The sequence below is a fragment of the Cyclopterus lumpus genome, chromosome 5 (genome assembly GCF_009769545.1).
Source record: "Cyclopterus lumpus isolate fCycLum1 chromosome 5, fCycLum1.pri, whole genome shotgun sequence".
NCBI lineage: Eukaryota > Metazoa > Chordata > Actinopteri > Perciformes > Cyclopteridae > Cyclopterus > Cyclopterus lumpus.
The window spans coordinates 20833746-20857545 of NC_046970.1; the positions used below are offsets into that span (position 1 = coordinate 20833746).

Consider the following 23800-nt stretch of genomic DNA (forward strand, 5'->3'; position numbering starts at 1 on the left):
TTAAATTGCTTCCCATCTGAGGAATATGCACATATTTTGTGACAAATTATTGTGTAATAGAAATATCTTTACTGACATAAACCGCAGCTATTCATCCTGGTTGTCTGTATTTAAGCGTAGAGATGCAGCAGAGAAGGTCGGTCCATGTTATCCGCGATGTAATGATGTGGCGGTTAAGGTCTGCACTCTCACTTGGTAAAATGGGTCATGGCTGGATATCGCTATAATTACCCTTCATTGGCCTGGCTGTCCTTGAGCAGGAAATGAATATTTTTTCTATTATGTACAGGGTCATCTGATGTGTCCTTCAGATTTAATACATGCCATTACGTTGGTGCAGGCACACACACACACACACACACACACACACACGTCATTCATACACAAACAAATGGCTTCATACAAACACACACACACACACAAATCAAGAACATCCCAAAAACCTTCAGGAAAAGAAACCTCTTATTAATCAATCTGACGTGCAACAAAAATACATCTCCAGTCTCCACGTGTCAGTAATTGCTTGAAAAGGGATTCTTGTGCTGTGTAAGGACGCACTGTACAGAGCAGCGCTCTCTTTGTCCACGGAGCCACACCGGGGACAGCACTGCAGCAAAAGCAACCAGAAGAAATCCACTGCAATAAAGGAGCCTGTAAAGAAATAAAATAATAATCCAGCCGTCCATTGAACAGATTGGTCCCCTGGCTGCCTCCTGATCTCAAAGTGTTCTTTGTTTCCTGGACTCAAAGTAATTATGGTTCTGGAAAATCAACAAAAGGATTTACCGAAAGCATTTGGGGAAAATCCTTAAATTGAAGAATGGCAACTAAAATGTGAAAGCTTTTAAATAGTTTTTAAATAACTAGCAAAGAGTAAAGTTTAAAATGCATGGTAAACTGCAACAGTAACATAAAAGAGTAAAAGAAAGAGTCCAGGAATATTGTCTTAATGTGAGACTAATGGAGCTCTAGCGCAAGTTCAGTCAGGAAGACCAGACCCCTCAGCCCGCCATCTATCCCTCACATTCCTGCCAATCATTCCTCACGCATTGTTTACTTGCTGTCATCGTCCTGCACCGTCAACCATGACACCAGCTGTGCAAATCAGCTGATCCCCTCTATCCAATCAGCACACGGAAACAATGACACGGCTAGCCAATCATCTCGCTGCTGTCTCATTTAAATATGACTGTCTCTCTACCTTCAGTTCTTTCATGCTGCTGTTACGCACCCCTCCACCTCCACCCAGTCTCCACGGATCCATCAGCTTCATCAACTCATCATTCCATCAGCTCATCAGCCACCACCAGGTCTGGACTCCACGGGGGGGGTCTATCTCGTGGCCCGATCGGGGCAGTCGGCCCTCAATTGCAAATCTCCCCGCAGAGTCCAAGCGCCAAGACGCCGAGACTTCATCATTTCATATCATCTGTTAACAATAACATGCATCCTTTCTTTATCTAAACGGTCTCTCCTTGATTGAAATGACTTCGTATGACTAATGTGGAAACGGCAGCTATTTCAAAAGAGCACCTGTTAGACCCTTTTACTGCTGACGTCATGATTATATCACGGTGTTAGCTGGAGACCAAAGAAAGAAAGACTGCAGGCGAACACAAATCACCTCAAAGTTGAGGTCAAAGGTCATCCAAAATGTCATCTCGCTGTGTTGTTCAGTGCAAGAATCGATTTTGCATCCCTCTGAGACACTGTGATCCAAGGCTACAATATTGGCAAAGCACTTCAGAGTCGGAGAGAAAATGTTGCAAAGAGGCTAAACTGTTAGAGAGGTTAAGAGTCGGACCACTGTGGGGCTCTTCCTCTGCAACCTCTCTGCCTCACTCCTCGCCGCTAGGAGACGACCTCGCCAGGAGGAGAGAAGGAAGCTAGCAAGCCAACTTACCAGCTGTGGCTAATATCGTCCCGTTGGTTCACGTTAACAACCAGGAACACTCGCAGTGGAGAGCGAGTGAGTGACTGTACATTTTGAGAGAAACTCCAAGCCAACAAAACCTTCTCACCAGGGTTTAACTAACGTGTACAGAGAATTATTTGCCTCCATATACGGCCACAAGCATATGCCACCGTGTTTACCAAACAGTCTATTACAAATTGGGTCTTTGAAAGCAATCCTGCACGATGAAGTGGATGTCTGTTTTGCTTTAATGGCAGTATGACCATCTGTACTGTGTTTTCTTTGCGTGTGACCTTCGGAGAATTTTTTTTTTTTCTTTTTAAAAAAAGACATGGCAATTATAGCAAATGTGCACACTGTGATTCCCAGCGTGCACGGCTGGCCGTGTTGACTTTCATTGATTCTTAGCGACGCCCAAAGTGAAGCAGGAGTCCTTCGGTGAGTCCTGCAAATCTGGCGTGTCGGGCTTTTAGCAAATAAGCAAGAGACAACATTCATCTTCCGTCGTCTCCAAATTGTACGACACGCTACAAATTAATGGTTACTGGCTTTTAATCTTTAATCTAATCAAACTCATCAACATTACATGAATAGCTGTGTCACTGCAGGCCAACTGATGATTCATGTCCGGGAAATGATCACTGATCAATCGTGTTGCAAATAGACTTTAATAAACGATAACTTCTGCCCTCGTCCTCCTTCAGGCCCCCCAGCTCGGCACTCTGATGGGTGTCTACCTGCCGTGCATCCAGAACATCTTCGGCGTGATCCTCTTCCTCAGGATGACCTGGTTGGTGGGAATCGGAGGCGTCGTCGGGTGCTTCGTCATCGTCTTCATGTGCTGTACCACAGTGAGTGTGCCGCCTGCTTTTATTTGAGCCCTCACATTAAAGTCTCTTTAACAAGTGACAAGTGTGTGTGTGTGTGGTTTAGGCCAATGCATCCTTTTTATATAACTTTTGTATTAATATGATGAAGTACTTGGATTTACTTAGCCAAAAACATCTGGTTATTATATACATAAATGGTTCCTCAGCTGATTAACAGGAACATTTGCTATAGCATTAAATGTGGTCAATATCGGGGCCATAATTCTCTTCTCTCTTCTGCAGTACTAATTAGTTTCTCCAGCATCTTTGTCTCCTCAGTCAACTTGGGCTCTGCAAAGCCTTTGTTAGAATGTATATCCACCGTTACATTCCCACTCTCTCTGAAGACCTAAATCTAGAAGAATTGTATTCTCTTTTGTTTTTTTTTATGAAAAGGCTAAGTACTTAAAGTACTTAGTCTTAAAACACATGGGCATTGTAGTTTTCAGCAAATGCTACTCAACAGGAGCAAACGGTGCATTTGTTGGAGACTTTATCCTGCTGCTAGTGAGTATTTACAGACACACAATGGTGGATGTGGGATCGACTCGCTATAAACTTCAGAGCTCGTTTTCAGGGGCAATGAAGGAACATGTCAATCAGAAAAACATTTGGGCTCAGGTATGTTTTTTTTCAAATTTTTTTTATTGTTTTTGGAGGTTTATGACAATACTGACCTTACCTGTTAGTGGGATCAACACATAACATACTCCCGGTTAAGAGTTATATTGCCTTTGGGAAAAAATAACTATCTTTACTTTGCTAAAGGGGAAATATTGACCCTGCTTCAAACCCAACAAATCCTTATGAAGGCAGCATTTTATGGGAGGAAATTGTTTGATCCCACTGCCCATTGGGGGGGAGTTTAATGTTGCTCTAACTGCAGTCACATGGCTAGCTATGAAGACTATTTAAAATGGTGTCGTACTAAACAAGGTTGCCATCGATGGTATGCAGAAAGAAGGAAGCTGCCCCCTTCTTGCGTCCCTCCGGTTGTAAAGACGCTGCACGTTCGATCTGTTAAAAGAACAAAATGGACGATGACACACTGTGATGTTCCCTGGTTCCCATAAATGTCAGAGGCTGTCATGTGTCACAGCGACTTTGGTGTTGGACAGACACCCAGTTGTGGCCTTGAGACTCGAATTACACAGCACACACACTGTCCCACAGGATCGACAGCGCTGCTGCCAGTGATCCGAGTGGGCTGTTACACTCTGATTGTGTTTGACTTGTTTGATGCCTCTGATTGTCAGGGAACATGTAATGTGCCTCCTCGCCGGATGCCCGACATGTTATCGATTCAGGAGAAAGGACTCGGATGCCTTTCACCGCCATCCTGTATCCGCAATTTAATATCCACGCGCAACAAAAACCTTTCTGATGTTCTCGCACACGGTGGTTTAATCAAACGCCGCCGTGTGTCGTTCTGTTTGTGGCAGAACTGTATGTTGGCATGTCTGTGTGTTTGTGCAGCCTAGATTCTCCTCCAGCACGCAGTGTATTTATAGAACAACCCCCTCAAATCCCAACCATAGCAAAGTTGCCTGCACAGATACACACACACACAGGCAATATGCTTCCCAATCATGTTTCTCTGTGACAGCGTAGAGATGCCTTTGAAACGGCGTACTGAGGGGAAAGCAGTAGGGTTTTTTTTTTTTTTTTTTTTTACTTTTAATGGTTTTATTTTAATTGTTGATCCATTTTTTTCAGGGAAATATGTTCGTTATTTCCATGGATATTAAAAACTGTAAAATGGCTGCTAATGAATTGCAATAATGGATTTTTTTCTTAATGTATCTCATATGATCTTTAATACCGTGTTTCATTTGGATGAATATGAAAACACATCAGAGTGTAATTGTTGAGATTACTTATTTTTTGTACATGAAAAAGATGTTCCGTGGATGATTTTGTTTTACTATAAATTGCTTCAAATTGTGCAATAAACAAGTCAAATATAAACTATATATAAAAAGCTGGTTCAGACAGGAAGTAAAATGTCTCATGCTTGCACACACAGACACTCACATGTCACATACTGGGGGATATTTAATACATACATTTGGTTCCCTTCTTCTTTCTTACCATTTCTATCCTACACACACACACACACACACACACGCTTTTTCTTATCAGTCACACCGAGCTCATTGCAGAACCCCGGGGGCGATAAGCCTGAGTGTGAACGGTGTGTGAGAAACCCCCACCTCTCTCCTCCTGAGCTCCTTACATAACACATAACCACCCAGCCCTCCAGGGGTTGCCAGCAACACACTGTGTGTGTGTACATGCATGTAAGCAGCACTCCCCACCTTTTGTGAAATCCACAGTACTTGAAGTGGGAAGGGATAACTGCACGCTGCAAAGCTCGATGCAATGCAGCCCATGTTTTATGCACATGAACGCATGATGGGACGTTACTGACGGAGCACTTTTCATTAGATGCTCAATCACAGCGCCACGTATCTGCAACCGTCGAACACTTACGCCGTTCATTTTTCCATCTCGCGACATTTTGACAGAACACTAAGGAGCCCGCGCACATTCTGGGAGTCGTTATTCTATGAGGGATGTAACAGCTCTGACACGTTATATATATATACCATCAACTATGAAATTATACACACAATCATTTTAAAAGTCAACGAATGACCGCAGACGGCGTTCTCCGAGCTGATATATTCAAACATTGCGCCGCACGTGTGTATTTTTAGCCCAGATAATGAATGCAGGCTTGTCACCAAGATAAAATGAGGTTTAATATTCTCATCTGTTGTTTGGCCTTCCTCATTACTTCCAGGTCTTGAATCCAAATGCTGCGAGGGAAAGGGTGATCTGCCCTCTGTCGTGACTCATTTAAATGCTAAGGATGCTTTTCTTCCTTCATCCCTTTCATTTTTTCCTCTCATCTCAATTCCTCTAACCCCCTTTTTTTTTATTATACTGTCTCATTATTTCCACTCCTGCTCCTCCTCCCGTCTGCTCCCTCTCCCTCTTTTTTTCACCTCCCCTTCCAATTTTGATGCTGCTTTGCCACCTCTCTCCTCCGCCTTCGCTCAAGCAGCTGCATCTCGTCCTCTTGTGCTCGGTCTCCATCCCCCCCGACGTCGGGCTGAATAAAAAAACACCTCCATCTCCTTCACCTGACACTTTTGCCTTCTGCAGGATACCATCCGCAGGGACTTCAAGTCATGAACAGCGGACTGGAAATAAACTTCCACTGTACCTTTTTGTATGCGCATGGATGAAGTTGTACTTGACAAAACTTCTGCAACATGTATAATGAAGCATGCTAATGAAGCACGCTCTCAGGGCAGTGTGGAAACTCCATTCCTGTCCAAACCAATTTCCACTCAAATCTGAGGTCGACCAAAGGCCAAATCAAAGTTTGACTGTAGCTCAGGGAAGAAACAGACTTTAAGTGTCCTTTGCTGTCAGCGTCACGGGTATATCAGCAGACTTTCCTTAAAAAGAAAAAATGCATTCCTCAGGCTCAGACGTAATCATGGCAGCTTAGCAATTATTCAAGTTTCACCAGCATTCACACTGCCTTGGAAGGAAATCGTCCTTTTTATGTCACCTATGTGACCTCGTATGAAGGAGACGGAAAGAGAGGCGGCGTCATCTGTCGTCGTCTGCGGGCTCTTGTTTGTGACAGCAGGTGATGGATATTGTTTGTTAATAACCCTGTCTGCAGTGACGCCCAGAGGAGTTGTGTGGAATAAAAGTCTAAAAGAAAAAGCAAGGTGACCAAATAGGGAAAAAAAAGTGAAAACCTCATCTGCTATTTGCTATGTCAAGAAAATGGCCGAGCATCAGTAATTAACTAGAGGATAGAAGTGAAATAAGCAATCTCTCTCCCTGCCTGCAGAGACTAAATGCTTGAGTGGGTTTCTGTATGCTCTCTGTAGCTTGTTATGTCTGGCCGGATTCACTTCTTGCGGACTGTTAACATTTGCAAACAAAATCCTGCACAATGAAACAATAAATAGCTATTTTAAATACTGAGTGGCTCATGAGTACGCATCCACACATTTCAGACCTCATGTTCAAAAGAAAGGCATGAATGCCAAACACTAATTTACTTTATGGCAAGAACCAATTTAAAATAATGAGCTGCACAAATGTGCCCCAGAAATGCTGACGCTATACGAGTCAATTCCAATAAATCGAATGTTTAAAGACCGAAAGGGTAAAATGCCTTTTAAACATAAGATCCGGAAAAAAAATGCATTTCCCGAATATTGTAATTTGAAGGGCTATATGTATTTGGCAAAGCAACCTCTGATTGTTTATGGACGTAAACACGTTAGTAGGACATGCTAATGTTTCCAGTTCACGTTGGAGGAAAGAAAACACACTTTTTAATCCATTCTTATATTTTTTTGATTTTTTTGAAAAGGTTAAAAAAAAACAATGGCTGGTCAGGGATTTTAATCATTATGATACATGTTTGTTTTTTTAACTTTTTTTTCTGAAAAGGAATGTATGAGTCCTTTCTAAATGTTTTGCCTTGTACCCTGATCATTACCTAAATAGATATAATCCCGTGCCAACAAACCCCTCTAATGTACATCAGCCATGCTCGTCTAAATCATGCTATTCCGTTGGTGGCTGTCCTGTGCGGCTGTGTGGGGATTCAGTGACTCGGTATGCGACGGACTGCCTCTGCGTCGGCCGCTGCCCACATCAGATAAAACACTTAAACAATTACTGTCTTATCTGCTGCGGTGGGAGAAGAGCTTGTGGCCTCATTACGACCAGATTAGAGCGAGAAACAGAGCCCGGTCCCACTCATTCTTCACTCCTCATCGTCAGTCCACCGGGGCCCTCAGGTGACTCTAACCACATTACAGTCCTCACAGAGACGGACGTAATGAGAGTATAACATAACCGGCTGGGACTCGCTAGACCGTTCTTCCGTTATAAGTCTCACTTTCTTTTTTTTTTTATTGCTGGCCCAAATTACCAACGTTGTGCCTTCACCTTCAGGGATTGCGGTGCAAGAAAACAATGACAACAGTATGAATGAAATAAATACTATTAAACGTTATTGACTAACATTTTGTAGTGTAATCACATTTATGGGTTTATTTTCCAAAGGTAAAGCGCTTCGCGATGAGGATATCGAAAATAAAACATCAAACATTTTGGGGAATTGAAGAATTATGACATGTATCTTTTAAAGTTATAAACGGACTAAATGTAAATGTTACATGCAATTTAACTAGCAATACAATCTGCCAAAAACAACATTCACAACTCAAATTTTAGTTGAGCTAAAAAAAAAAGAAAGCCTCACATAAATGCAAATACCCAAATTCAGCTCGAGCTGCATTGGCACAGGAGCAGGTACGCCACCTTTTGTTATCGTCCTCTCGTTGCCACACACCCTTGTTTTTGTAAATGAGCGCAAACACACACTCACACTCTAAACTCCGTGCCAAATGTCAGCCTCCTCGGGCTGTGGCCGCCAAAGGACGGGGAAACTGAGCTGTAGAGCTGCTGGTCGCAGCTCACATTCTTTAATAAACTTAAAGTCCCCCGTCGACCTCTCAAGTGTTTCTCTGTGAACAGAAAGACTGCAAATCACCTCAAAGTTGAGGTCAAAGGTCATCCAAAATGTCATCTCGCTGTGTTCAGTGCAAGAATCGATATTGCAAACTTGAAAACTTGAAACCTCCAGATGACAAACACTGAGAATAAAGTGCAGAAAGAGACGTCTTCTAGTTAAACTTCTATATTTGCATATTCCTAGTTTCGCATATAATTAAAATAATTTTCAACAGGGTACAGACATATCAGACATAAGGTATTTTTCCAAGCTGATTATTTTTATTTTAATGTTTTATTATTTATCTGGAGGGGATCTTTAACGATAATAAACATTCAAACTTATTTCTGATCTGCGATTGCTAGTTTACGCATCAGCTGTCGCATACACCGACAACTATATTCCTGTTATTAGCTGAAATCACTTGATGCATCTGTCAGGCTCGTATTCATAATAAAAATAGTTTGGCCGATTGTTCCCCGTTGTGCAGTCAGTTTCTGTCGATAACAGAGTAGATGGCTGTCGTCGTTGACATTTTAATTACCCAGTTGGTTTTCCGTACCACTGATGAGCTGCTGTGAAATATTTTACAAAGAGTTGTTCCCTGGAAACAACATATCTCATACTGAATGTGCACATCAACATTGTTAGGCAAATGTGAAAGCTTTCATAAACTGGGTTGAAGCTGAATCAGTTAAGATTGTTTAGTATCTGTTTAGTGCGAAGATATTGTGGACATTTAAAAAGGGCATATTTTGAAGCATCGAGACGGCGACTAAAACAGTCATTGCAATAGCAAGCAACGGCACGATTTAAAAATGGGGCAAATATTACAGCGGCGAGAAGGGGAAGAAAAAGAGAAAGTATAAGTAGGAGATGGAACTGATTTCTGCAGCCGGCCCTCACATCTCCTGGCGCTTCTCTTTATGTCTCCGTCCCTCTCTTTCATGTGCAGAAAATGTAAAAAGACACTCAGAAATTCGACAATAGCATTTGAAAGAATAATGAAATCTTAACGCTGTCTTTGTTCTGACACACACACACACACACACACACACACATTACCCCTCTCTCTTTCTCTATTTCTCACTTTGTCATTTGTTATTTTTCCGGCCCATTCTTCCATTTGCTGCCTGCATTTCTTTCTTTCTCTCTCTCTCCCTCCCTCTCCTGCCTCTCTCCCTCCCTCTCCCTCTCTCTCTCTCCCCCTCTCTCTCTCTCTCTCTCTCTTCTTCTCTCTCTCTCTCTTCCTCCGCAGGGCAGGGAAAGCTGTTTGTGTTGCATGCATCTAGTGAACTCCACCCGAGCATGCCCTTACTTCTCTGCCGGCGTTTTTTTCTCCCCTTCTCTGAAGCACCGGAGTTACATGAGCGCTGTCGTCTGAATGTGCTCTGACGGTTGTTGACAAGCCTGGTGGCGTTATTGTTTATCTAATCAACAACCAGCCAGCTTCTGCATTGCTGTAAATTGTCCTCACGTAATCTCCCAGGTTGTGTTGATGTTGTGTACCACAGGCCAGGAAATGAAAATATGAATTCACTTCTAAAAGTGGATATCTGACAGAAAAGTGATTTACACTAAATGAGGGATATTATTTTTTTCAAAACCCTCTCCATTAATCTATTTTGCTGTTATTTAAAAATACCTAAAAATTCATTGTCATTGTGAATTTGAAAGAAAAAAAAAAAAGGTTGGCGGGCCACCAAGCACCATATATGGCCCCTCATTTGAGTGTCATTGATGTTGACCCAAACTTTTGTTGAGATATATTGATTATGAACCTTTTTTTTTTACATCTGCAGAAGAAAACCAATTCGTTGTCATGCAGTGCATTTGGGTTTAAGTAACAGTTTATTAAAAAAAACAACGATACCAAAGGATGAGAAACTCTTCATACCCACAGACTATGCAGAATTTGCTAAACATGATGTAATGTTCTTCTCTCTGCTCCTCTGCTCCTCTGTCCCCCCCCCCCCCCCTCCCCTCTCCATTTCTGTGCAGACCATGCTGACTGCCATCTCGATGAGTGCCATCGCTACCAATGGAGTAGTGCCAGGTGGGTGAGCAGACGCTGGCACCACACAGTCGTCACTGTTTGAGTCTGTCCGCTTCTAAAATTCTCTTCTCACTGATTGCTTTTGGCACATTGCGCCCAGCGCAGCTTGATATCCCCAGAAACATTAAAAGCTTCAGTCTGGGGTCTCGTGCACTTTCACTTGTCGCCACACATCGAAGTCTACACAAAATAAAACGTCAGCCAAAATGCTTGAAACGTAAAAAAAATGAAAGTATGTATTTGTATCTGCACGCAGACACATTATGAGGGACATCTATATCGTATAATGTGAGTTTCCATAGTAATGATGGCCTCCGTCGTACCAGTCGGAGTGCATACAGCAGGGGTCAGAGCAAATTACAGGCTTGTGGAAAAGTGTGGAACTGTACGCCAATTATAACTGTCTCTGTTATAACTGGTACCAGCCTTTATGCCGCTGCAAAGTGCTGATTAATGTCTATTTCTTTGTGCTCGGTTAATTTATTTGCACACTGTTCGGAAATAGAAGCAAAGATTAGTCACTTAAAATGGCATAACCAAAATTGCGACTATTTGAAAGCAATATGACTTAAGCACAGCTTTTTCAATTACACAACAACTAAGTCTTTAATGCATATAATCAATTCCTGGTGTGACAGTCAATTAATAACACATTGCAAACATTCACAAACTTGGCAACTTCCGACTTTTCTTTGCTTATAAATGTAATACTTTGGGAGACACTGACCCCACACTGCTGGAGGCCCAGGCCGTATTACTGGACCCACTGGAGGGAAGGGAGGCACAAGAAAATTAGAACCAGTACTGAGCGGAGCAGACCCTGCTGCAGTAAAGTCCCTTAAAGTAAAGGTGTTCCCCTAATGGGGGACTCTAAGGGACTCTTGGTGATCGGATTATTTATTGAAATAGTGGCATCTGATACCCGATCCAGCTATTTGAGTCCGATATTCATTATCAATATCGGTGCGTCTGCTTTTCTTTTTTTTTTACAAACATACCTCCAGACAAACATGTCTGTAACATTGTTTTGTGTGTGTGCAGCGGGAGGCTCCTACTACATGATATCCCGTTCGCTGGGCCCTGAGTTTGGTGGAGCGGTGGGGATCTGTTTCTATCTGGGGACCACCTTCGCTGGAGCCATGTACATCCTGGGGGCCATTGAGCTCCTCCTGGTGAGAAACATCCTCTCTCTTATTCTGTTACATCACCAGGGCGTCTGCTTTTATCATTTCAATTGTTTCAGGGTTACAATTGTTGTGCCAGCCACAATATTACATCGTGAGCCCCCAGGGGGCTCGGTGGTTTTGTGGCGGGAGGTGAGTGACAACAGCAGAGATGTCACTTCTTCACAAATGTTCAAATAAGGCATTGTAGATAAAAAGGTGGTTTCAAGTTTTATGATCTTTAATATCATATGCACAACAGTTACAGAGAAACTGTTGTTGCCAATAAGAATCTTGGATCTCTGGCTCTGCTCAACAATGCTCATTAAATATGTATACAATCCCCAAGTAAAAAAAAAGGAGAATCTAAGAACTAAAATAGTGTTAAAAGTTCAAGTTAAAATCGAAGACTAAACATAAATCAAAGTAATATAAAAGTAGACAGTATCGCAAAGACCACTGACCGCCCAGTGAGTGGGTTCATGTTGACGTGGGTAAAGGAGGCCCTCTTTTGTGCAACCGACTTGAAAACGACATCCATTTCAAGTCAATTCATGCACCGTGTTGCCAGAGCGCAATTAATAAAAAGGGAAAATAATGGGATAGCGTTGCGAGGTTAGCGGATGATGACCCCCTGCAATCACAGCGTTTCCCTCCCAGCAGTAAACTCTGCAACATCCTACTTTGACAATTGTGTCACGGTGATAACACTCACAAAGGCCACTCTCCAGAGTGATTGAATATGAACCCTTGGATTCAATTATGTTGGTAATACATTAAAAAGAGTTGGTTCCATGTTGCTCCGGCCCCAAAACTGGTGCCAATATTGGAAATAGTTCAATTATGTGGGGCAAAGAGCCAAACACAACCAGCAGCAAAGAGGCATTCAAAAAACAATCGCTGATGAATATGGGCACACTTTCTTTCTCTTTATCATATGTATTTTTTTCTTTTTTTCAAAGGGTGAGGCCTTGTGGCATTGTGATCATGTTAGCCGCCGTCCGACTGATATGTCGGCCTCGTTGGTGTCAGCGTAGCAGTTGCAGCAGAAGCCGTTTCTAGGAGCAATTAAGTTAAATTAATAGTTTGACATTCACTTTCTTGTCGAGTTAGATGAGAAGATTATGACCGATCTGTTGTCCGCGCGCTCAATATGGAGCTACTAACAGCTTCAGACATTAAGCAATAAATATCATCATCAATATTACGTGGTAATTATTGAGCTTGAGACAGCGCTAAGCTATCTGTTTCTTCCTGTTTGCAGTCTTAATAATAATACATTTAATTTATATAGCGCTTTTTAAGATACTCAAAGACACTTTACATGTTACACCGTAGACACAGCTACAGGGAGCAATGCAGGGTTAAGTGTCTTGCTCAAGGACACATTGACTAGGGCGAGGATTTAACTGCCAACCCCCTGATTAAAAGACGGGCATGCTAACCACTGACCCACAGTTGCCCCAATGCTAAGCTAAGCTAACCGGTATGACTTGGAATTAAAGCAAATACGTGTATTTACTTTAGCATATCCTTCAACATTTGTCATGACAATTATAGAAATATATGTTTAGGATATGTAGTAATTTTTTTTTACATATAATTTAAGCAACCACTGTATTCAAAACCACTGACCCAAAGACAGGATTAGAACTTCACAGTTTCGCGGTGTATTTTAAAGGTTTTTATCAATGTCTAAATGAGTAGAATGTAATCCAGGAGGAGTTTTTCATATCACTGTACCCTTGACAGCGGAAAGCGGTGCAGCTTGATTGCCGTGGACAGGTGACACGAATTGGCAAAAAAATAAAACCTCTCTCTCTAAAAGCAGTGCATCACTGTGTGCCTCATGCCTTTGACTTCATAGAGCTCTCCTTGAGTTTATTTTCCTCCTCAAAGCGCTTTGAAGCTATTTCTTTCTCAAGCTGAGTGTTCTTCAACGTGAATTCTGATCAGTTGACGAAATGCAGGGATCTTTCATCTCGATCTTCATTCCTCCTCCTCCTCCTCCTCTGCTTTTTATTCAACACTCTTTCCACTGCAGTCCCCCTCTGTTGGGTAATTATGCAAATACTGCATTAGCGAGCGATCAAGACACTGCCGGAGTAACAAGACAATTCCTTGAAACAGCTCACTTTGGTCCACGGTTATCAACCTACCGGAGTGTGTTTTTTTTTTTTTTTGTTTGTGTATTCTTCCGTTATTCTCCTTCTAGATGCCTCTAATGGATATGCAGAGTTTGATCATGCCCGGAAGTTAATTCTGTCTTCTGGGTCAAAGCTGGCTTAGTTTCCATTGTAAAATAACAATCCCTGCAGAATTGTAAGGAGCGGATCTGGAGAGGGCTGATTTGAATACGTTTCATCCTTCCACCCGAGCCGAGAACAGAAACTGATGCTGCTATTTTAGGAAGCACGAACAGTTCACAGCGAAGCAGGACATGTGTTTGCCTAGTGATAATGCTGTTCTTAGCACCCAGATCACTGTCTTCAGCCAAATGACCAAAATGAACCACGACTCCCTGCTTGTTCTTCTCAATTTGATTTCCTCTTTAAGGTGATTCAACTGTTTTGGGTGGAAACCAAATGATTACTTGAAAAAAGAGAAAAAGAAAAGAGAGACGTTCCCATGGTTATGTAACAGCTTCGGCATGAATCATCTAAAGCCGATGACAGATACTGACGGCTAATAAGGGGTTTACCGTTTTCATATATGATGGGACTATTCTTGGATTAACCCGTAGTAAAAATGTAATAAAGGCAGATCATTTTGAATTATTAATACCCCGCTGGAGTTCTTTAATTAAGCTGAATTAAAATAGCATAGCAGTTTTCTGCTTCAAGCTCCAGTCGAGGACTGTTAATGTGAGCACCACATGTTTTCACACTCTACAGAGTTGTCCTTCTCACTCACCTCACGCTTTTACCACCTCTCTTTTATTATGTTTTTTTTTTTTTTTTTTACCCTGGGTGAAATTTATTAAATTCTGCAGTAAACAGTGAACTAGAGGAGCAGGCTTGTGACCTGATATCTCCGAGTTTAAATCCCCAGACAGGCTGGAGGAAAAGTGAGGAGGGAAAGTGGATGAGTAACACTCCCTGAGCAGCAACCACCACGATGCCCTTGAGCAACAATAAGATTGTATGGAACTTTTATGTGAAGATTGCAGGTGTGATATCTCTGGATATATACAGTGGAAAACAATAATATCTTAACCTTCTGCTTCAGATCTACATATGTCCCAAGGCGGCCATCTTTCCCCTAGAGGGCCTGGAGGGCGCCGAAGCAGAGGCCGCCCTGCTGAACAACATGCGCGTGTACGGGACCCTCCTTTTGACCTCCATGGCCACCGTGGTGTTTGTCGGCGTGAAGTATGTCAACAAGCTGGCCCTGGTGTTTCTGGCCTGCGTCATTCTCTCCATCCTGGCCGTCTACGCCGGCGTCATCATCACCGGCGTCGATGCTCCGGATTTCCCGTAAGCAGTGACGACCAAGACAGTCCATCAGAATACAAGCTTAGCCTCAAAAAACATAACCATGACGCCCACAGCCAGGCGGAGAAACACACCTGATGTATAAGCACGCGCACACAACAGACCACTACCTCGACCGGATGCTACGTAGCCATCTGCGTTGTGTTGAAAGCTCTGAAATGAACAACACATTTGTTTTGTTTTCAGTGAAATACTCCACTTGCTTTGACACTTTTCTGTTCCTTCGGATTTATTTCCATCCATGTGCCAATAACACTACAGTTAGTGCTGACCCGGTCCAAGACTTTTAGACTTGTTGGTTAAGTTAGACTACACACTGAAGTAAAGTTGTTAAGATGCCGATGAATCAACAGTTCCATGTAACCTAGACGTCTAATTTTCAACCCCCTTTAACACATTTGAGCTTGGATGTTTGGACCTGGTTTGACCTGCAAAAAATCACAAAATCAGGGCTTCCTGATAGGAACAGTGTTGTTTGAGGCTAAACAAATTACATTCTTTCACTTAGTACTTAAACTTTTATTGTTGCTATCTAAATGCTTTTAGTTTCTTCAGAGCTGTTGTTCCAGAAGTGACCAAATTAATCAAATTGAAAGGAATCAGATCAAATGTGGCATTTTGTAATTTAATGTATTATTATTATTAATATTAATATTATTTATGATAATTATTATTATTGTCTTTATTATTTGTTCCTATTATTTTAATTATTGCTTTTGTTGGATTTTGTATTATTATTTTCCTATTATTATTGTTTTTGTTATTTTTATTATTGATTGTATTATACAAAATGTCATAAACACATTTTTTTGCTTTTCCTCTCTCCAGTGTGTGTCTCTTGGGTAACCGCACTTTGATTTCGAAGAACTTCGACGTGTGCGCCAAGACCATCGAGTCGGCTAACGGGACCGTCACCACCCAGCTGTGGCGCATGTTCTGCGACACACCTTTCCTCAACGCTACCTGCGATAAGTACTTCACATCCAACAACGTGACCCAGATACAGGGCATCCCGGGGATCACCAGTGGAATCCTAGCAGGTTGGTTTATCCACTTTGGATCTGCCCGCGTATAATCGTTATACAATGAACACACAAATACAAACATTCATTCTGTCTTTCTGTCTTTTGTCTTGGTATGTTGATGCTGAGTTATGAATGATTAACTCGAATGGCACTTACTTCTAGCATTTTTGTAGTTTGGCAGTTAGAAATGTTTTATTCTTTATTAATAAGCTTGACGATTCCACATTTGTAGATTAAGTAATATATGTTACAAACCAATTATTAAGGACTTATAGATGATTAATGAGATCATTAAAGTGTTAGTAAATGATGAAACAATTTTAAATGTAAATTATTCATGCATTTTTTTCTACATATAATGATTTAGATATGCACTAATGGTTAGGGACTATGTTAACATGTGCTTTATAAAGGTGTTTTAATACTACAATTCATGATTAATTCAGGTAGTTACTAGTCGTTAGTTAAGTATTTTGTGTGACCTCATCTGAAGTGAGGACTATCTTTGCCTTACAAAGCATTTATAAATGACACACAGAACTAAGTCGAAAGGGAGATGCCCGTCAGTGGCACGAGTGGTGAGTATGTTTCTTAGTTGGCTGGCACATTATTAATTATGATTATAAGGCTAGGTAGTCAGCTAGCAAGCTTTGACTAGCTGGCCAGCGAGCAAGCTAGTCACTAACTAAGTTGTAAGTAGACCAATCCAGGTGATAGCTAGATACTCATAATCAAAAATGTGAACGTGCCGGCAAACTAAGAAGCATTTTTCAATGTCTGTTATATAGAAAGAAGATATAGAACTATCAGAGAGTCTGAAAGTCTCTCCGGGAAATGTGGGAAATGATAACGTAAGGGACCCTGAATGCAGCAGTACTTACATCTGTCAGCCCTCGGCGACCAGAAACCCGAGGCTAGGAAAAGCCCAGAGCTAGCTTAACCTCGTTTCTCTCTAATCGTCATCACAGGGCTAACAGTAAGCCCTGTGTTAAGGATCCACGTTTGAAAATCAGAGCCCTGTTAATAAATCTATAAAAAGATGGACGTTTTAATGTTATAACAAAGAAGCCTTTGAAGTCAGTTAGTCAGAGATTTCTACAACCAACTCGCTTCACCTAGTAAAGGGGGTGAATACTCAGCAAATATGTATATTTGTAAATGTTAATATGTAATACTTTTTTCCATAAATATGTTGTTTAGAAGTCGCTGCTTTATGACTTCAATGTATGGCCTGGCTCTTAAATGTCACAGTTCAAGCACTACAGCAGGTTTAAATTTGAACTTGAACTTGAACTTTTTGGAGTCTAATGTTGCTTAAAATCCCTCCAAAAATAACCCTGGGAATGCATTTTGTTTTTGTTTATTGTAAAACAAATATAGAGCATCAAAGTAACTATGTAAAAATGCAAAGCTTAAGTAATCCGGGTCGTGTTAGATTTTCTTAGACTAAATGCTTCTCTCCGTCCCTCTCGCCCATCCAGAGAACCTGTTTGGGACCTACTATGAGAAAGGGGATCTGATTGCCAGAACTAAGATGGAGACGGTGGAGGACCCGGACGACCCTCTGACCAACGCAAACCGCTATGTGTTGGCCGACATCGCCAGCTTCTTTACGTTGCTGGTCGGCATCTACTTCCCTTCTGTGACAGGTGACGATCTGGGTTATTGATATTCTGCCTCTGCCCGTGTTTGTATGTGAATCTCCTTCACCGTGTAAGTGTTTGCTTCTCGATTATCTATTCAGGGATCATGGCTGGCTCCAACCGCTCTGGAGATCTGCGTGACGCCCAGAAGTCCATCCCCATTGGAACCATTGCAGCCATCACCACCACCTCCTTTGTCTGTATCCTCTCACTACTGCCCCCTGCAGGATAACAAGGGTCACTGCACAGAGCAATTCTGTAAAATATTTTTGTTTTCCACACAATTTTGATATTTATGATTTTGCCCTTTATCAAATATGTTAACCCATAGAGGACATTACAAGTCCATCCATCCATCCATCCATTTTCAATACCGCTTATCCTCATTAGGGTCGCAGGGGCGCTGGAGCCTATCCCAGCTGACATAGGGCGAAGGCAGGGGACACCCTGGACAGGCCGCCAGTCCATCGAGGGCACATGTAGGGACATACAACCATTCACTCTCACATTCACACCTATGGGCAATTTAGAGATCAATTAACCTGCAGCATGTCTTTGGACTGTGGGAGGAAGCCGGAGAGCCCGGAGAGAACCCACGCTGCCACGGGGAGAACATGCAAACTCCACACAGAAGGACCGCTCCGACCGGGAATCGAACCCACGGCCCTCTTGCTGTGAGGCGACAGTGCTAGCCACTACACCACCGTGCAGCCCACATTACAAGTCAAATATACAAATATAATGGTACACAAATCCTAGTTATGACCTTGTTTAGATTATATTCAACGTTATTGCCATTGCACAGTGTACACAAACTGAGACACGGAAATGTAGTTTAGCATTTAAGTGCAAAAAGCAGTGAAGTGTAGACTTATGCATAGAATATGTACAAAATGCAGAATAAATAGAGTCTGGAATAAACCGTAAGTAATATGAATATACTACCTATATACAGAATGGGCAATATAAAACATGTGCCACAGTTACAGTAGGAATACTAGACATCTAAAAGTACGAGAGGTATTCCAGCCACGTAGCCACTCAAACTGTGTTTTAAGCTCAGGGATGATGCGTCAGACACCACTGGTCCGATGTTGACACGACTTGAAGTGACGATGCTCTGTGGTTGCTTTGCTCTGCTGCAACAAAAACACACTGATTGGCCTGCAGACAGCACCATAATTAAAGGTCAAGATTTTGAACTGCGAAAGGTCATCACTTCTACAATACCAGTCTGATTTTGACTCGAGGTATTGCATCGTCTTTCTGAAGTATGCCCGTATCGCTCATGGGAGATGACGTTGACTCAAATCATGGTGGCATTGCTACTGAATCAGTCCAATATGAGCCAGTTTGGTTTTCACTCAAAATACATCAGAGTCCTCCAACACGTTCACGTTTTATTGAATATTAAATATCCTCTGCTGTAAAAGTATTAAGCAGATGTAAAAGATGCTAGCACAGAAATGTAAAAAAGCATAAAAAGAGGCGTGCAGAACATAATTTGGCTGCACTTCAACAAACAGGCCTCTAACTCTTGAATGTCTACCATGTATCTCGGAGTAATCAGCTCGGAGTCCCTACAAATTTGATTAGAACGTCTAATCGCATCAGCGGGCTGCCCATGCAATCACAAGTTAATAAAGCAGAAGGCTATTAGTTACAATGTCATTGATCTCTTGAGATATTATCCTAAACAAAATCGATTGATGCAATTTTTTAAGCAAACGCAGTCTATTGGTTTATCAGATTATTAAGTGCATCTTCAAAGGGAACGCTTGATGCTGTAATCAAATCCCACACATCACTAAACCGTTCTCATCTAAGGAACATTGATGTCTATGAAATACTTTTACTTTCCTGATCCACAACTGCGTAGATATGTCCAGTGTGATTCTGTTCGGTGCCTGCATTGAGGGCGTGGTCCTCAGGGACAAGTAAGTCGATCCTTTGTTGGCTGAGAGAAACAACCCTGATTATTCTTTCCATAGTGTGCTTGATTTTTAAATCGGCAACCAACCTTTGCCCATCTTCTTAAGGTTTGGAGAGGGAGTCCACGGCAATTTGGTGATTGGCACGTTAGCTTGGCCGTCACCATGGGTGATCGTGATCGGCTCCTTCTTCTCCACCTGCGGGGCGGGGCTGCAGAGTCTGACGGGAGCTCCTCGTCTCATGCAGGCCATCGCCAAGGACGGCATCGTGCCCGCCCTCCGGGTCAGTCCGTCTCCCCCATTTACTCCGTCTTCATTTTCCTTTACCTTTCTAATGATTTTTACATACTGCCACTCCGAGCAGACAATGAATGTGCCTCTGTTGTCCCTGCAGATCTTCGGCCATGCAAAGGCCAACGGAGAACCCACGTGGTCCCTCCTGCTGACGGCTTGTATCTGTGAGATCGGCATCCTCATCGCTTCCCTGGATGCAGTGGCTCCCATCCTCTCCATGTGAGAACTGAATTCTCTCATTCACTGACATTTCAGAGCGCTATTCCTTAAACGATGCAAATGCCACATTTTAGGCGCTCGGGATTTTGCTCATCACACAAAGGGCACAACGCTTTTCTGCTTTATTAATACATATAAATACCTGTGAATGTGACAGATCTTAACACAACTTCTTGGATTGGAATCAGGGTGATTACGTCACAGGACATGAGAAGGACTGCGTTTCTAACTGAGTTTCTGTGTGTGTCCCGCAGGTTTTTCCTGATGTGCTACATGTTTGTGAACTTGGCCTGTGCTCTGCAGACGCTGCTGAGGACTCCAAACTGGAGACCCCGCTTCAAGTTCTACCACTGGTCCGTTCAGCAGCTACTGAGACGAAATAGCGGCTGAATTATTGTGTTTTAAGTACATTTAAAAAATGTCTCTCTGGGCCTCTATCTGACTGTCTGTGTCTGTCAACAGGGCTCTGTCCTTTTTGGGGATGAGCTTGTGTCTCACTCTCATGTTCATCTGCTCCTGGTACTACGCCATCGTCGCCATGGTAATTGCCGGCTCCATCTACAAGTATATCGAGTTCGCAGGGTGAGTGGAGCGCAACCCCAGGAGAGATTGGATTCGCCATCTGCCTTTGGGTTTAGTTTGTGCGTGTGTGTGTGTGTGTGTGTGTGTGTGTGTTGTATTTTAAGACCTTTCTGCTTGTAAATCAATGCCATCATTATTTTTTTGTTGAGGTTTTTAAAGAGAAATTTGTGTTTTGGGTTTCAGTACTTCTGTTTGTTTTGTCTCCTGTCCCTCATCTGAGAGTGCCGATGTCCTCGCAAAACACTTATTAGACTAGTAGGGAACATGTAAATACTATGTGTTATAATTATGGGTGGATTATGAGACAACTGGCCAATGGGCAAGGACCCCCTCAGCCCTCCAACATAAGAGCAAAACCCCCAGACTCAAAGAGACGCAAAGTGACTACAAACGATGGGGCTGAATATCATTCAGTAATGTATAGCAGGTAAAGATTTTTAAAAAACTATACATTAGGTGTGTCGTCTGTAATTATTCTGCATCTCTTTGTAGTTGTTTTGCGTCTATTTCCATGACATTTTCCAGGTGAAGCAGACCATGTCAGGTTCACAACACCTGAATTTCAGTTTTAGTTCACACTGAACCATATATTATACTAAACACAAGTGCACATAGGAAACTAGCAAAGAAAGCCTAAGATTAAAATAGTGGCCTGTGCCCGCTCAGTAATCCATCCATGCTTATGATGGAGTAATACCGAGCCATGCACACTGTATTTAAGCGCTTCCTGTGGTGAGTAACACCAGGTTAACCTGACATTTACCAGCGACACCTTATCACACTGCATTATGTGTCAAACTGTCGTTTAAAAGTCTATTGGTTTCAGTGTGCTTGACTGTGTCACTGTCACTTATTATATTTAGAACGAAGGAATTGAGGAATATTGATTGGCGCTTGTCTGTGTCGTCACAGTGCGGAGAAAGAGTGGGGAGATGGGATACGAGGCCTGTCTCTGAGCGCTGCACGTTACGCTCTCATGCGGCTGGAAGAAGGTCCGCCGCACACCAAGAACTGGAGGTATTACACACAAAGTCACACATTGTAATGTTTTATCGTGGTTCTAAAAAAAATGAACAACCGGTCTCCCCTGTTAATGGGATTCCTCTCGTCAAAGCTGTCAATCATTAAGAAGTGTTGGTGAACTCATATTAACGCGCCACCCTTCCACGCTGGTTTTCTCCGTCTCTCCTTCCCGACTAGGACTTGTACTTGTCCCGCCCTGACGTTTCTTTCCCCACGCATCTATTTGATTCTTCGTTGCTCTCCCTTCTCCGCATTTCTTTCCCCGGACCTTTTTGTGCCTGGTGTTTTCACTTTCTCTCCCCTCTCTCCAGGCCCCAGTTGTTGACGCTAGTTAGTACAGACGCCGAGCAAAACGTGGAGCAGCCTCGCCTGCTCTCTCTGACCAACCAGCTGAAGGCGGGCAAAGGTCTGACCATTGTTGGAACCGCCCTGGAGGGAACCTTCCTGGTGAACCACGAACAGAGCCAGCGTGCAGAGCAGGTTCGGGGAGCACGCACATTCATTCAAATCTTTAGACGGAGGTTCTTTCAAAAAGTTGTTCTTCTGTGGGAGAAATCATATAATCTATCAAATGTAATCACAGACAAGGAACCATGCCTCACTAGATGTACTTATGACAAAAATGTATTTAACATGGATACCTGTGTTCAGTTTATTGTTCATACAAATGTGTGTAGTTCCATTTATGTACTGTATATACACATTGGGTCTCTTTTTATTATAGTTTTTAATCAGTTGATTTTCCATTGCGACTTACCTGCAGTCACCACTAGACCTGGAAATCTATTTAAACTCATGTCATACAAAAATTTATTTACATATATATATATATATATATATATATATATATAAAACCATAGACTGTATATAAGAAGTTTATCTTATTATCATGACATCACCCACTCATTTGTGGACTACGTTTTTTAAGCTTCAAGTTCGGTATTTTGGTCATCGCTAAATAGTTTTTTGGCCGTTGCCATCTTGGGCTTTTCCAACTAAAAACAGGACATTTATAAGCAACTTAATTGTCATTATTATGTATGTATGTATGTATGTATGAAAATACAGTAAATCCACAAATAGTTCTGTGAGTGTTCAAAATCTAAAGTGAACTACTTGATAATTTACTCTGGTTTGGTTCTGGCTTTATTGGTGAGTTCCGGCTAACGCTAAGCTAGCCTTTCCACTGTTCTCTGACTCCTGGTGACATTTATTCTCCGTCTTGTCTTTCTAGGCGCTGCGTAAACTGATGGAGACGGAGAAGGTGAAGGGCTTCTGTCAAGTGACCGTGTCCTCGAACCTGCGCGACGCTACGTCCCACCTCCTCCAGGCCAGTGGGCTGGGAGGCCTGAAACATAACGCCGTGCTGGTGTCCTGGCCACGTAACTGGAGGCAGGGAGACGAGCACCAGACCTGGAGGAACTTTGTCGGTGGGTCACTGGGGAAGCGAATAAACCAATCAACCCATCCAAAAGCTTTGGCTGTGCCAATGCAGTGTGTTGGAGTGGCGCTCTGAAGCATCTCAGCGAGACACAATCCTTACCAGCTCCAGCTATTAGCCTCTCTGTTTGAGGGTGACAGACAAAATGAACATTTCTCTCATAAAAAGAATAGCTGATCAATGTCAACGCTTCCCATTGAGGTCAAGCACAGCCAATTAGCTACATCAACAGAAAGCCACGCAAAAAACTAAATCCAAAACACTTTAAAAATGTGAACCATCATCACAGTAGTATCGCTCACACTTTGCCTCTCTGCATGTGTCCGTTCTGCAGAGTTGGTCAGAGAAACCACCGCCGCGGACCTGGCTCTGCTCGTCCCGAAGAACATCGCCGCCTTCCCGTCCAACGGAGAGCGCTTCACCGAGGGTCACATTGACGTCTGGTGGATCGTCCACGATGGAGGCATGCTGATGCTGCTGCCCTTCCTTCTCCGACAGCACAAGGTACCGGGCCAGCAGTTAGCACTGCAAAAGAAAAGACAAAACAAGTACATATGTTAAGTGTAGTGTAAACAAGTAAAGTTA

General features: G+C 42.5%; 1 protein-coding gene across 2 annotated transcripts in view; it reads left to right on the forward strand.

Annotated features, from left to right (window-relative positions):
- Nucleotides 1–23800, forward strand: part of slc12a5a (solute carrier family 12 member 5a) — a 137320-nt gene that overhangs the window by 109526 nt on the left and 3994 nt on the right. For both annotated transcript variants that reach the window (XM_034532812.1, XM_034532811.1), the window contains exons 4-19: nucleotides 2620–2766; nucleotides 10346–10400; nucleotides 11442–11572; nucleotides 14792–15039; nucleotides 15886–16097; nucleotides 17564–17731; nucleotides 17827–17925; nucleotides 19605–19662; nucleotides 19765–19939; nucleotides 20051–20169; nucleotides 20424–20522; nucleotides 20632–20751; nucleotides 21664–21768; nucleotides 22086–22254; nucleotides 23009–23204; nucleotides 23550–23719. In XM_034532812.1, the coding sequence (XP_034388703.1) occupies nucleotides 2620–2766; nucleotides 10346–10400; nucleotides 11442–11572; nucleotides 14792–15039; nucleotides 15886–16097; nucleotides 17564–17731; nucleotides 17827–17925; nucleotides 19605–19662; nucleotides 19765–19939; nucleotides 20051–20169; nucleotides 20424–20522; nucleotides 20632–20751; nucleotides 21664–21768; nucleotides 22086–22254; nucleotides 23009–23204; nucleotides 23550–23719 (2271 nt within the window). The remainder of the gene's footprint in view (nucleotides 1–2619; nucleotides 2767–10345; nucleotides 10401–11441; nucleotides 11573–14791; nucleotides 15040–15885; nucleotides 16098–17563; nucleotides 17732–17826; nucleotides 17926–19604; nucleotides 19663–19764; nucleotides 19940–20050; nucleotides 20170–20423; nucleotides 20523–20631; nucleotides 20752–21663; nucleotides 21769–22085; nucleotides 22255–23008; nucleotides 23205–23549; nucleotides 23720–23800) is intronic.